This window comes from Acanthopagrus latus, chromosome 16 (assembly GCF_904848185.1).
Source record: "Acanthopagrus latus isolate v.2019 chromosome 16, fAcaLat1.1, whole genome shotgun sequence".
Classification (NCBI taxonomy): Eukaryota; Metazoa; Chordata; class Actinopteri; order Spariformes; family Sparidae; genus Acanthopagrus; species Acanthopagrus latus.
In genome coordinates, this window is record NC_051054.1 from 142,002 (window position 1) to 157,898 (window position 15,897).

At 45.9% G+C, this 15,897-nt stretch overlaps 1 protein-coding gene across 2 annotated transcripts in view; it reads left to right on the forward strand.

Annotated features, from left to right (window-relative positions):
* mipol1 (mirror-image polydactyly 1) overlaps positions 1-15,897 on the forward strand; it is a 44,987-nt gene that overhangs the window by 17,732 nt on the left and 11,358 nt on the right. For both annotated transcript variants that reach the window (XM_037072149.1, XM_037072150.1), the window contains 5 exons: positions 367-472; positions 862-988; positions 9,809-9,842; positions 9,931-10,101; positions 15,024-15,077. In XM_037072149.1, coding sequence (XP_036928044.1) covers positions 367-472; positions 862-988; positions 9,809-9,842; positions 9,931-10,101; positions 15,024-15,077 — 492 coding nt within the window. The remainder of the gene's footprint in view (positions 1-366; positions 473-861; positions 989-9,808; positions 9,843-9,930; positions 10,102-15,023; positions 15,078-15,897) is intronic.

Here is a 15,897-nt window from a genome sequence, read left to right on the forward strand (position 1 = left end):
AGTCTCTCGTCTACACGCTCTATGGGTCTGGGTCAGTTCATACCCGTGAAGTGGAACTTCTTTGGCTACACTGAGAAGCTTTCATAGGAATGATTGGGGCTCCACCTCCAACACTGTGTCCAGATTTCATCCCACCGGCCTCATGAGTCCAGAGTTACTCTGACAGTGAAGAGCAAGGTAGAAGAGGTCGGTGTGTTTACCAGGAAGCTACAACGGATCAGAACCAGAAGAACAGAAACGACCGGAGCTGCTGTGAGAGTCCAGAGTTTGAGTTGAACATAGAGAACACCTCCAATCAGAGGCAGAGTAGGACAGGGCACACTCACAGTCATCCATACTGTATAACAACATGTGACTGGGTTTCAGCTGCAGGATCAGCTGGTCCAGAAGGAGAAGTCATTGCAGAGGAGGGAGGTGGAGGAGGAGCTGAGGGAGGAGCAGAGGGAGGCCCAAGGCTTGGAGAGACCTGCAGGTGAGGAGGTGTTTGTTAGAGTTGCTTCACCTTTTAATCAGATCTGATCTGCCTCGACTTCTTGAATATTTTTCACACACACTGTTTAAAACCAACACACATGCTAACAAATGAAAACGACTGTAACGAGATGACAGTTAACAAGCCGCTGTTAGTTAAATAAGTGTGTGTACATTGAAGTTGTGATCACATGTAATATTCATTTAACTGGGCTGTGTGTGTGTGTGTGTGTATGTGTGTGTGAGAGAGAGATGATAAGTGTTTTCTAAATAAGGAGATCTGAACTTTGATTGGTTGATTAATCTGAGGAGAGACAGAATTGTTTTTACTAAATTCATCCTGAAACTGATGACTCCTCATCTCCTCTCCTTGTCTCCTCCTCTCTGTAGCCGTGTTGGAGGAGGTGTTAGCAGCTCAGAAGGACAGAGATCAGGCTCTGATGTCACGACTCCTGCTGGCCAATGAAGAGAGAGATGAGGCTGTGCTCCGTGCACGCCAACTGCACCAGGCCTCTGAGTATGCAACACACACACACACACACACACACACACACACACACACACACTGAATGTACAGTGTTCACTGTTGACCTCTGACCCTCAAATAAGCAGCACAGCGCTGTGTCTCACAGGTGATGTTTGTGACATATGAGACCAACTGTACAGCCCTAAACAGACTGATCAATAACTGATCAATAGCTGATCAGCAGCTGATCAGCAGTGAGAATGCTGACTGTGACTCATGAAAGACCAGCTCCGTACAGTTGAGCTTTTCTTTTTTAAAATCCCTGCAGCTGAGCAGACCATCACGCTGCAACACCAGCAACCAATCAGAGTGAGTCATCATCAATATGAGCAGCCAGTCAGTGAGAGTGATCATCATCATCATCTAGAATCATGAAGAGTTAGGATTTATGAAAAGTCTACATGTTACTGCTGATCAGTAATAAATGACTTCTGTATAAATGATGTTTTAAAGAGATGCAGGTTTCTGGTGAGGAGGCGACTGATTGTTTGTTTCCTCTGAGGACAAACTGACTCCAACATGTCCATTCACTTATTTACATTCATGTAGAGTATACCTCTCTTCTCCTCTCCTCTCTTCTCTTCTCCTCTCCTCATTTCCGTTTCCGGTGAGCGTGAGTGAGCGTGAGTGGTTGGTTGGTGGTGGATGTGCGAGTGGCGCGGAGATTTGAATTGTTTGCTGTCCCTGTTTATCAGTTTCTCCTGTATGTGCATGATCAGGTAAACTTTTTGTTACTTTTACTGAGTGACCGACTAATCAGTGGTTTTTGGTGGTTTCTGGGAGGGATGGCGTCCGCCGAGACGCCACCTCCGTCTATCCGGCAGGGAGTGCGGATAGTCCCGCCGGATAGCAGCGTTAGTGTGGAGGAGGTTCTGTTGGCTGCTGGTGAGCAGGTGCGACATGACAGCCTCTGCTTTGCATCGCGGATGAACAAAGCGGTGGTTGTGTTCGTTAAAGACGAGCCACTTGTTCATCTGCTGGTGCAGAGCGGAGTGTTTGTCCGAGATTTGTTTGTGCAGGTGTCCCCGCTGTCCGCTCCCTCATCGCGGATCACCGTATCCGGTGTCCCGCCGTTCATTCCCAACGAGCTGTTGGAGAATGAGCTGCGGAGGTTTGGGAAGTTTGCCAGCGGCTTTAAAACAGTGAGTTTGGGGTGTAAGGACCCGAAACTGAAACACGTCCAGTCTCTAAGACGACAGGTGTTTATGTTTTTGGATTCGCCAACACAAACACTGGAGGTGTCGTTCAGAGTAAAACACGGAGACGGCTCTTACATGGTGTACGCTAGCTCAGGACAGCTCAAGTGCTTTGAATGTGGAGATGTGGGTCATAAGCGCTACACCTGTCCGCACAAACAGCAGGCGGCAGCCCACAGCAGTGATGCGGTGGGGGGAGCAGATCGGGCGCTGGTCGCCGCCGCCGCGGCCCGTGCGGGCTCCGCTGCCGGCGGCAGTACCGGGCCCGCTGCCACTGCCGACGGCGGTGGTGGCGCCGGGCCCGCGGCCGGTGGCGGTGCTACGATCGGCGCTGCGGACGAGGGTGCCGCGGTCCGACCCAGCGGAACTGAAGCCAGTGCCGATGATGTTGTTGTGCACGCGGCCGGCGCTGCCGGTGCGCTGTTGAAAGACGTAGATAGGGAGGAAGAGAGTCAGCAGGATGATGTGGCTGCAGTAAACCTGAGCAGCTCTCAGTATGCAGCTGCTGAAGCTCAGGGAGGACAGATTGAGACAGCATCTACAAGTGTTGCAAATACACAAAACAGTGAGATCGCTGAAGAAGGACTGGGTGTGTTCAGCAGCCAGGTGTCAGGGGAGGCAGATGAAATGGAGTATGACTCTGAGTCAGACACCACTTCTGTAGGTGAAATAACCACCAGGGCCACAGATCTCTACTCGCTGGAAGAAATCAACCAGTTTTTGGATGAGACCTATAAAAAATGTGTAAAATTCAGTGACTACTTCAGTGACACTGACAAATTCATAAGATCTGTAGATATGCTAAAAAGATTAGTCGGTTTTGACCTTTTGGATGAGAAGAAGCGCTTTCGCCTCAAAAAACATCTAACAACCTTGAGAAAAGCAACAAAAGGTAAAACTGTCAGAAGAAGGACCAGAAAGTAAAACGCGATCATGCACCACATACAAGTCTTCTCCACTCACTGTACTCTGATAGTTTCTTTCTGTCTGTTTCTTTTCTCAAACTTCTTCATGGAGATTCTCAAAATAGGGTCTCTGAACATCAATGGGGGGAGAGACAGACAAAAGAGGGCTATGATAACTGAAGTTTCCACTTTAAAAAACACAGATGTGCTGTTCCTGCAGGAGACTCATTCAAATCCAGCAGATGAAACAGACTGGAGATTATGGTGGCAGGGTCCATGTGTCCTCAGCCATGGCACTAACTTCAGTGCAGGAGTAGCTGTTTTGTTTAAGACAACAGCTAATGCAACTGTTTTGTCCTGCACTGAAGTGGTGAAGGGCCGACTGCTCATTGTACAGGCAGAAATACATAACAATGTGCTCTGCTTCGTCAATGTTTATGCTCCAAATCATGGAGCAGAAAGGGTAAGGTTCTTCAGCCTGATGGAAAATGAGCTGAGAAATTACCATCAGGATCAGCTCATCATCGGTGGAGATTTTAACTGCACATTAGATTTCACTTTAGACAGAACAAGTGAGGAACCTCACCCTCAGTCAGCCCAAAGTCTCAATAAAATCATCACACATCTGGATCTGCTAGACGCATGGAGGGTAAAACATTTACAGTCCAGACAATACACATGGGTGAGGGTCATTAACAGCAGGGTCAGTGCTGCACGATTGGACAGGATCTACATTTCCCCAAACCTAAGCTCCAGACTGATTCATTGCCATATAAATCCCGTTGGTTTTACTGACCACCATTTCATTAATTTAATTTTGAACATCTCGCCAGGTGAAAGGGTTAAGTCCTACTGGCTCTTTAATAACAAGCTCCTGCAGGACACTGGTTTTTGCCAGCACTTTAAATCTCTGTGGCAAAAGTGGAGGCTTAAAAAAGTTAACTTCAGTTCTCTGAAGCTGTGGTGGGAGGTAGGCAAGGCACAGATTCGTGTTTTTTGCCAGCAGTACACCTCCCATTCAACCGCTAAGATAAAATCAACAGTTCAGGAACTCGAAGCGAGCATAAAGAGCATGGAAGAGGAATTACATGGAGACCCAGATCCAACTAAAGGCCAATTGCTGAAGGAGAAGAGGTTGGCTCTGAGCTCTTTTCTGCAGGAGAGGGTGAAGGGGGCTCTGGTAAGGTCTCGTTTCCTCCAGCTGAAGGACATGGATGCCCCAACCTCGTTTCTCTTCAACCTGGAGAGGACGGTGGCACAGAGGAAGCACATGACCTGCCTTGAGCTGCCAGGAGGTAGAGTAACCACCTGCCCAAACGAAATGAGGAACCATGCAATGGACTTCTACATTAAACTTTTTGCAGAAGAGCAGTGCAGCATGGAAGGCCGTGAGGAGCTCCTGGAGGGGCTTCCACAGCTCAGCGAGGGGGAGAGAGCTGCTCTGGATTTTGAGCTGACTCTAAAGGAACTGACGATTGCTGTCAATCAGTTGGCCTCAGGGCGGGCACCGGGGATTGATGGCCTTTCCACTGACTTTTTTAAACACTTTTGGAGTATACTTGGATCTGATCTGCACAGTGTTCTGCTGGAGTGTTTTAGAACAGGATCTCTTCCTGTTTCGCGTCAGCGTGCAGTGCTTTCCTTGCTGCCAGAAAAAGGAGACCTGGCATTACTGAAAAACTGGAGGCCTGTGGCTCTCCTTTGTACAGACTACAAGGTGCTTTCCAGAGCCTTATCGAACAGACTTAAGGATATACTGGAAATAATTGTACATCCCGATCAGACGTACTGCATTCCTGATAGGACGATCATGGACAACATTTTCCTCATTCGTGATGTTATTGACGTGTGTAAATGTGACAATGTCAGTGTTGGCATTGTCTCTGTAGATCAGGAGAAGGCGTTTGATAGGGTTGATCACTCTTATTTGTTTTCTGCACTTCAGGCCTTTGGTATCGGCGATGGGTTTTTGTCTTGGGTGAATTTGTTGTACAGGGATGCACAGTGTATGGTGAAGGTGGGGGCAGGGTTGAGTCGGCCAATCCCTGTACAGTGTGGAATCAGACAGGGTTGTCCTATCTCGGGCCAACTGTACAGCTTGGCCATTGAACCCTTGCTGTGCAGGCTGAGGGATCGCCTCGGCGGTCTCTCATTGACCGGTTCTTTCAAACCTAATCGAGGTTTTCCGGCCCTTTCTGCTTATGCAGATGATGTTAACATCTTCATCTCCAACCAGGGGGATGTTCAGGGTTTGAAGGACACCCTGTCCTTATATGAAAAGGCGTCTTCTGCACGGGTGAACTGGGCAAAAAGTGAAGCTTTATGGGTTGGACACTGTAATAAACAGGTAATGCCAGGTCTGCCTGGAGGACTCAAATGGGGTAAGGAGGGATTGAAGGTATTGGGAGTCTTTTTGGGCACAGAAGGCTTCCAGAAGAAGAATTGGGAGGGAGTGAAGGAGAGAGTGTGTGCTCGGTTGTCTAAATGGAAATGGTTGCTACCCCAGATGTCATATAGGGGAAGAGTTCTGGTAGCCAATAATTTAGTTGCCTCGACCCTCTGGCACAAACTGATAGCGTTGACACCACCGAGAGGCCTGATAGAGGACATTCAAAGAGCCATTCTAGACTTCTTTTGGTCTGGAAAACACTGGGTCCATGCAGCTGGCCTGTATCTACCTGTGGCTGAAGGGGGACAGGGACTGATCAGCATCCAATCCAAGATCACAGCTTTTAGACTCAGAACAGCTCAAAAACTTCTCTATGACTGTGTCCCAAGCTGGTGCGACATGGCTCGCTGGCTGCTAAGAAGAGCCGGACGGCTGGAATATGACAAACACCTGTTCCTCCTACAACCTGAGAACGTGGACCTAAATGGATTAACACCTTTCTATACCTCGGTTCTCGAGGCATGGTGAATATTCAGGATCAAGCGTGACACTGCAGAGACTCCAGGGCTGTGGCTGTTTGAGGAACCTCTGTTCTTCAACAGTTTAATCAACACGCGAACTCTGCAGTCTGCCAGCCTTCGAGCCAGTTTGAGAGGAGCCGGCTGCGCCAAACTTGGCCAACTCATGAAGATGACGGCAACATCCCTGGATAACCTGAGGAACAAGAGTAACATCACCTCTATCAGGCTGATCAAAAAAGTGGTGGAGGAAGTCTGTGCTGCCCTGCCTCAACATCTTAAAGAGACTGCTGAAGATCACTCACTGTGTGATCAGTGGAGTGAAGAGTGCGAATACAGCTTCCCCTCTCTGTTTATCACCCCAGCGGTGGGGGAGTGGCAGGAGGGAGAAGGTCAGCTGCTGTCTTTTGAAACCCCACACCTGGACAAGTTTCAGGCTGTCGGAAAAAAAGCACTCTATCATATAAGCGTCAAGACCCTAAATGTACAGTCTCTGGCAGGGATGGAGGAGTCGAGGTGGACTGAGTTTTTTGGCCCAGACGCTTCTCCGAAAGGCAGTTGGCGGTCCCTGTACAAGCTGCCCATTGAAAAACGGACAGCAGACCTCCAGTGGAGGATTGTACATGGGGCAACAGCTACGAACAGATACAGAGTGCATCTTGATCCTGAGCTCGGGGAGGGATGCATTTTTTGTTCACAGGCTGAGACCTTGGCACACTCGTTTGTTCAGTGTCCTCGTTTGGTCTCGTTGTTTCATTTGCTAAAAACCTGGTTTTGGGGTTTTGGGGAGGCTTTTTCTTTTGAGTTGTTATATTTGGTCCAAAGTATTCTGTAAAGAAAAAGCCTGTTCATATACTGCTAAACTTTATATCTGGCTCTGCAAAGCTGGCCATCTGGCTGACCCGCAAAAACCAGGTACAAACAGTGGGCAGTGTAGAGCCGGTATCGGTTCTGAGAGGACTGCTGAAGGCCCGACTGCGGGTGGAACATGCCTACCACAAAATGATGGGCACTCTGCAGGTGTTCAAAAATATATGGGCTGTTGAGGAGGTTTTGTGCTCTGTGGGGGAAGATGGGGAGCTGGATGTACATGTCTAGTGAAGGCAAGTGAAAGAGTGAACTTGTTTGACTTGGTTAGGGTTAGGGTTAGGGGTTAGGGGCTCAATAAAGGGACTTTTAAAACCAAAAACCTCTCCTCTCCTCTCTTCTCTCCTTTCTTCTCCTCTCTTCTCCTCTCCTCTCCTCTCCTCTCCTCTCCTCTCCTCTCCTCTCCTCTCATTATTCATCTCCTCAATCTTGTTAAGAGCTGTGAAATGAGCACTCGTCCTCCTTGAGGAGCCTCCAAATAGACCAGAAAATCTAATTACAGATAATACCCCTCCCCCACATCCTCCCTCTGCCTCTCCCTTTCCCCCATCTACCCCCCCCCCCCCCCCGCCTCCTCGCCCCACCTCCCCCCTGGATGAGAGGGTAATTGATATTGGAGGCCACAATCCTCTTTATGAGGGACAGAATATGGAGGAGCATGTTCCATCTGTCAGCACTGAGAGTGTGTTACTTTGTGTGTGTGTGTTGCTGTGTGAGTCTGTTGATATGTGTGTGTGTTCTCCTAATGGAGAGAGGCGGCCTGTAATACCTTTGTAAATGTGTATGTTTTAGTGTGTTTGTTTCAGGCTGAAGAGAGAGAGTGAAGAAAGTGAAGTGGCTGTTTGTTTTCCATCAAATGGCAAAGTTTAAGACAGCAGCGAGACAAATGTCAGCCAGTTACATCCCAGTTACAGTCCAGTTACAGTCCAGTTACAATTCAGTTACATCCCAGTTACATCCCAGTTACAATCCAGTTACATCCCAGTTACAGTCCAGTTACATCCCAGTTACAGTCCAGTTACCTCCCAGTTATAGTCCAGTTACATCCCAGTTATAGTCCAGTTACATCCCAGTTACATCCCAGATACAGTCCAGTTACATCCCAGATACAGTCCAGTTACATCCCAGTTACATCCCAGTTACAGTCCAATTACATCCCAGATACAGTCCAGTTACATCCCAGTTACATCCCAGTTACAGTCCAGTTACAATCCAGTTACATCCCAGTTACAGTCCAGTTACAATCCAGTTACCTCCCAGTTATAGTCCAGTTACATCCCAGTTATAGTCCAGTTACATCCTAGTTACATCCCAGTTACAGTCCAGTTATAGTCCAGTTACATCCCAGATACAGTCCAGTTACATCCCAGTTACATCCCAGTTACATCCCAGTTACAGTCCAGTTACAGTCCAATTACATCCCAGATACAGTCCAGTTACATCCCAGTATAGTAGTGTGTAGTGTAGTGTATATTGCCGGATCTAGTCGGTATGCAGTATATTCTGTATATATTTTTTATATGTTGTTGACATGCATCATGAAGACAGAAGCTTCTCAATAAGAGGTCCTCTGGCTGATGCCTGCAGACCTTGAGAGGATGGTGTTGCAGGTATTTCAGAACATGTTGTGTATATTTTCAGTACATGTATTCTTATGTATATAGTTATATTTTACCTGTAACCATCATGGAGACCGAAGTCTGTCAGTAGGACAGAGGACAGACTGGTGGAGTGGATATTTCAGTATATGTTGTCAGTATTTCAGAACATCTTCTGTACATCTTCAGTATTTTGCAGTACATTTATTATTATATATACAGTTAATATTTTACTTGTATCGATCGTGGAGACAGAAGTTTGTCAGTAGGACTCCTCAAGCTGAAGCCTGCAGATCTTAAACACAGAGGCTGGTGGTGGAGGGAGCCGAGCCGAGCTGAGCTGAGCCGGGCTGGATGGGCTGTAAGCAGGGTGTTAGAGAAGCTTTATTGGAGGCGGCTGGTCTTTCATTACCTGCTGTTCCCTGCAGAGCAGAGCCGCCTCGGCCACCTTATTACAGTTTATTACAGAAAAACAGCAGCAGGCTAAATGAAAAGAGCTTCCCAGGAGGAGAGGCAGGAGATCAGCTAGTTACCAGCTCCACGTCCACCATCATGGCTGCTGCTGTGAGAGGGAGAAATAAACTCCTTGACAGCAGAGAAGTCTGCTCAGCCGACGCCCTCGCAGCTTTACTGATTTTGAAATAACGGAGAGTTTCAGCTGGACTTCAGGGAGCGCAGGACAAAATTACTGCAGCCTCGGCGCTCAGGTCATCTAACAGACTGCTGCAGAGGTCCAGCTTTAATTTGGTCAGCGGCAGCAACACTGGAGGGGGAGGAGTGGGGCAGAGGCAGATTAAACTACCCCCAAGAGCAGATATCACCACATGCACCTCCATTATCAATGCAAATGTATTTAAGAACTATAATCATGAACTTGATATCAACAGAAAAACTAAACTTAATCTAAAGCTGCAACTGAGAGACGAACATGAAGTCAGAAGGGTCTTTTTTAATTAATAAACGTCCTCTGCTTCTGATACATTTATGTTTGTTAATATGTTGATTTTTATTTAATAGAGCTGGATATCGACCTCACACAACAAAACACTCGACGTTAGCTTACAATACACGAGTCAGGACTTAACCAACCCAGTTTATTGTAGTCATTTCATCAGTTGTGGCCCTGAGGGTCTGGAGCACTGAGGTGGTTCCTGCCCTACCTGCTGGGGATACAGCTGCCTCAGCTACAGTGTCTAGGTTTTCAGTTTCAGACTGTGGTCAGTTTTGATGAATGTTGTTGTAGAGTTTTTCCATCAGATCTGCAGGAACAGTGATACGAACACAGATCCTGGATGTGATGAAGAAAACTTGAAGCAGTTTATGTCTGTTTGTCTTCAGGTTGGAGGATTTCCACCTCGAGGATTCTCATTTGGTAAAACACTCGCACTGTATCACTGTAACATCACTTGTTCTGTGATTAAGATCAGATTATTGATCTGATATTGTTTTTCATTGGTCAGGACGTTGAAGAGCTCCTTCAATGTGTCTGTGACGCTGACTCCGTACAGGAAGTGGAACGGTTCGGGTCAGTTCTGGTTCAGCGTCTTCAGCTGGCGAGGCAACGGAGAAATGACATCACTGCTCAGGAGATGAAGGCTGTATTAGAGGAGAGAGACGTCTCCGTTGCCAAGGTGAGTCTTCTGTCTGTCTGTCTGTCTGTCTGTCTGTTTACCTGTCTGTCTGTGACAGTCTGTCCGTAATCAGTCAGCTGACGCGTCATGGTCCTCCGTCAGGAAGTGGAGCTGTGTTTGTTTCTGGGACGACTCGACTGAATCTCATTGCATCTAGCACAAACATCCAGTTGAACTCAAAGATGAACTGATTAGACTTCGGTGGTCAAAGGTCGCTGTGACCTCACAAATACCACATTGTAACTTTATCTCAAATGTTTGGATGCTGACCGGTGGCACACTTCAGATCTTCTGTCGGTCTCAGTGATGTTCCGTCAATTGGCCTTAGTTTGTTTCCAGGCAGTCTCTCAGATCAATTATTCTGATCAGAAATTTTTCTTGACCAGATCTGACTCGCCAGACAATCCAGTCCTGAGGACTTCCTGTTTACCATCATCTGACCTTTGATTGAACCAAAGCCTTAATAAATAGTGTGATGAACAAAGTGACATGTTGCTGAGTTGTATATGTGTGTGTGTATATATATATAAATATATATACATAGTTATACGTATATATACACATAGATATATACATATACACACACACATATATGTATATATATGTATATATGTATGTGTATACCGGGGTTTGCAAAATAAGACCCGTGCAGGACTCTGATATGTATATTTATTCTCATTATTTTTTATTACCATTGTGTGGTGCTACAGAGTCAGACCGTCCGACATCTATTTGCTACAGTGACACTATTGGTTGAATTTTGAACGTGGACCCAAGCCCAATTTTATTTTCTTTTTTTACATCCGAGCATAATTTTTGGCAGAACGCAGACGCGTGCGTAACGTTACTCTGGCAAACCTGTGGATAAAATGTCTGTGGTGTGGAAATAACTTAAATTAGAAAGCAAAAGTAGTCCAACAGCGACATGTAACATCTGCAATATGACCGTTTCGTGGAGCTGCATTTAATACTACACATTTAATATGGCAAATAAAAAATAAACGCTCAAAGAATACAACGAGTCCACTCAAGAAATACAGGCAAAGACACTGAAGCAACAAACACTCACGGATACTTTCAAAAGTTCAGAGAAATATCCTGGAGACAGCAACATGGCCACGAATATTACAGAGCAGGTCATTAAATGAATCTCTGGATAACCAGCTCTTCTCTTTGGTAGAGCATCAGGGTTTTCTTCGTCACCTGGAGTTTTTGAATCCCCAGTGTGTCCTACCATCTCTGCATCACATCACATTTCTTTCACTTTTGAGGTACAGCGTACCGTATGTGCACCAGTTTGGTGGCTCTCATACAGCAGAGCATGTAAAACAGACAGTCGAGGAGATGCTGAACGTGTGAAATAGACAAGCAACGCGTCCACGTCATTTTACGTGACAACATGAGGAATATGTAAAAGCAGTGGATGATATGGAGGCACCAAGCGTGGCTGCATCTCACACACTGCAGCTGCTGTACAAGAGGGTCTGCTGTCACACTGCAGCGTCACACACTCACCTGCTAACACAAGGAAGGTGGAGGCCGATGTTGGAACCGCATCTGCAGAATAAGACAGAGCCATATGAATTTATTTACTTTGTTTCAACAACATAAAAAAAAACATTTAAGAACAGCTTGGATGCCGGTTCTTTGTTTCTTATTGCTGCTGTATTATCCAGGACAATATGAGTTAAGGCTGAGTATCACATCGGGACTCGGTATCTGCAGTGACTAAATATCAAAGGACTCGGACCGGATCGGGTAAAAAAAAAAACTGATCGGGACATCCCTAGTTGTGACTTCGCAGGTCAATCAAATAGGAATGTGACTGTTGAGATTTTGATCAGAGACGTTACCACAGATCAAAGTTTGTACTGATATCACTTCTTGCGCCTTTAAGTCGTCTCTTTAACCCGGTTGGTGCGGCGCAGCGTGCTGCTTAGCGTGATGCGAAGCCCCAACAGGACAAACCTCAAATATTTGACTTTGAATGTGAACATGAATATTTTGAATGGAGAGAAAACAAAACGATGCAAAGACAAATATTGATAGTGAGACAGAGACGACCTGATGAAGCTGATGTTTGCGGAACACTTGCTGTTTACACACCTGTTTGTCTGCTCAGGTGTGTGTGTGAGGACACACTCTATACTGCGTGCATGTGTGTGTGTGCGTGCATGCGTGCATGTGTTATGGAGACAGAGGAGCTGCTGATGGACTCACAGATGTTTAAATCAGACCTGATCTGCAGCTTTACTCGCCCCGATGACATCATCGCTGCTGTCAGACACACACGCTGACTGTGTGTGAAACAAACTTAAGGGTGTAAGAACAAATAATTTCTGCAGCTCACTGAGCTCGCAGTGATGACAAATCAATATTCTGATCAGCTCAGATCGATCATGACATATAAACAAATATGTGTTTTAACACTTTTTAAACAATGCAAACTTAATAGAATAATACAAACATGAAATTTGAAAGTTTAAACAGACATTGCTTCATTTAATTTAGTTCAACCTTCATGTAATAATCAACTTGTATTTTGATTTTGTGTACAATATTGAATCCAATCAAAAACAGATTGTTGTCAGCAGTTATTCATCACCTTTCTATCACATCACATGATCTTCATCTTCAAATTTATGTTGAGCTCCATCTAAAGTCATAAATATTCTGTTGAGATTGTAATCTGAGGCCAAATCTGGATGATGTCAGTCAATAATCAATAAGTGAAGATGATGTTCAGAGGATGATTGAAAAGTTTAAAGTTTGAAGAAGAAGATCCAGATTTTCTTCTTCCTGTCGCTCTTCTGGAAGCTGATTATTATCGAAGTTCACTTCACAGAGTTTATTACCAAAACCTGCAGAGTCCTGGATTTATTACCCACAATTCATCTGGATTCATATACCGCTCTCTGTGGGAGGATCAGGGAGGGGGGGGCCGGTCTGAGGGAGGAAGACGAGGAGAAATGAAAAGATGAAGAGAAGTCTGACTGATGGAGGCATGATGGGGGGTGGGGAGGGGGGGAGCTCCCAGCATGGAGGCCCAAAGCTCCGCCTCCACCTGGTGTCTGACAGATCAGAAACCATCACCACGGTAACCAACCTGCAGCAGCACTTCCCAGTGGAAGCCATGGCAACAGTTGTCAAGGAAGCAGAGGAAAGATGCAACAGAGAGAGGAAGTGGTGCTGAACAGAAGAAGCCGTTACCCGTAGTGATGAAGCTTTACTCGTAGTGATGAAACGTTACCCGTTTTGATGAAGCGTTACCTGTAGAGATGAAGCGTTTACTCGTAGTGATGAAGCGGTTCTCGTAAAGATGAGGCCTTACTCGGAGAGATGAAGCATTACCTGTAGAGATGAAGCGTTGCCCGTAGAGATGAAGTGGTACTCGTAGTGATGAAACGGTACTCGTAGAGATAAAACGTTACTCGTAGTGATGAGGAGTTACTCGTAGTGATGAAGCGTTACTCGTAGAGAAGAGGTGATACTTGTAGGAGTGAACCATTAAACCTGTCTCAGTTTCAACACAATCACATTTTACTCCTCCTGGCCCCGCCCCTCTACCTCATACCTGAACACCCACCCTTGTGACCCCTCCACCCTCGCTGCAGTAACACCCTGCCTGCCTCCATTAACCTCATAAAAGTCACTTCTGTTCTAGTATCACTTTAGTATCACCGAGCCTATAGCTGCTAACCCCGGCCAATATCATGGCTCCGCCATCTTTTAACACCCCGCCCCTCTGTGTTAACACCACCCCTCCATGGTAACACTTTAATCCCGCCCTCGCTCCGCCGCAGCGGCGTGCTGAAATATGTTTCAAATGCTGCTGTAATCCTCGGAGGAGAAGAAGAAGAGAGAGAACACTCCATGCTGGAGGATTCCTCTCCTCCCCCCCGCCGCTCGCCAATCCCTCGCTCCCTCTCCTCATCTCTCAGGGATTATCTCCCCGCCGCAGCCGGGACTTCTGGGAAATATTAGAAAAGTGAGGGAGGTGTCTCCCTGAGCGCTCCCAGTGTCTCTCTGCCTCTCTCTGTTCTCCATATGACAGCTGCTGCTGCATTTTATTGAGTTAATATCAGGTAATTACAGGTTATTACAGCTTATTAAAGCTCCTCTCAGGGAGGTTGTTGGTTTGATTCCCACAGGCACACAGCTTTGTAAAGGACCACTACACTGTTTTCAAACATACAGCTCAGCTGTCACTGGGCAGACTGCACTCTGGAGAATCATATTGACGACATTCGTGATCTCATAGTGAGAGAAGAGTTTCAACTGATCAATCTTTATTTAATGTTTATACGACTAAGACAAGGAAAGAGTTCATTCAACCACAACAATGAATAATTTGAGAAAGATCATTTGTGTTAAAATTAATGATGATTGATGATTTATTATTGATCAATTTGTGGATATTTTTAATGGATGAATTGATAACTTGTTTACTGCAACTTAATCTATGGATTGATGCAGTTGTAAATCGATCGATCTGAGGATCAGATCATCAGGTCTTTCTAGTACAGCTGAATGTTTTAATGAAGTGAGATACTCGAAAACAAGCCAGCATGAGCCGCAGCACATACTGCACATGGTGATGACATCATCAGTCCTGTCAGCAGATGTGACGTCCATACTCACAAACTCATGTTCGTCTGATCTGTGTGATATTGTCTTTAGAATAGACTCTCAGCTGCTGCCAATGAATCACTGTAAAGTTAAAGGTATAGAAGATGTACGTTTCCGTGGTAACTCTTAGAGGAAGTGATGTTGCTGATTGGTGTGTGTGCGTGCGTGCGTGCGCGTGTGTGTGTGTGTGTGTGTGTGTGTGTGTGTGTGTGTGTGTGTGTGTGTGTGTGTGTGTGGTTGTTGTGTCAGTAATCAGCTGATCAGATCAATAATCAGATATTTTCTCTCCTCAGTGTAAACGGTTGGAACAGGATCTGATTCAGGCGAGAGAGCATTGGGCAAGCGAGGTAAACACACACACACACACTCTCTGTGTTGAATGATGATGATGGGATGTCTGCTCCATCGTCATGACAACCTGCCGAGGAGACGCTGCTACAGCTTGTTTGCCAACAACTTGTTATTCAAACAGGGTTGCTGTGTGTGTGTCTGACTGCATGTGTGTGTGTGTTCAGTCTGAAGCTGTAGCTTGGACTCAGTCAGGTCAAACAGGTGAAGTTCAGGTGTCGTTGAAACATTTTGTCAGTAAAAGTTCTGATATGATTACAAAGACGAACGTGTGCGCGTGCACGTGTACGTGTGAGCACAGTTCAGTGTTGGACTGTTAGATGTTGGTAAAGCCAGTTTGAACAGGAGGTCCAGCAGCTCGTCGCCTGATGGTTTGAATATCAGATGATGTATTTCTGTCTGTTGTTTCAGACTCAGTAGAATCTGTTGTTTTGTTCAGTTTTCCTCCTGCAGCTCTGTCTGTTTTCTGCTGCTGCTGCTGAAATATATTAAATTTTGTTATTAATGTAACACTCGCTCATTTTTTTTCTCCATGAAGTCTGTTAATTAGGCTGGAGGGCTCCGGGGGGATTAGAGCCTGGAGAGGTTTTTAATTTCCAACAGAAACACCAACAGCTGCTGTTCAATTAACCGACAGACTGTAAGAGAGCCGCCCGAAACACCAAGCCCAAACCAGGGAACACCAAGTTCAAACCACCAAACACTGAAGCTGAAGCCAGAAAACACTGAACCGAACCCAGAAAACACTGAACCAAACCAAGAAAATACTGAACCAAACCAAGAAAATACTGAACCAAACCCAGAAAAGTGTGAAAACAG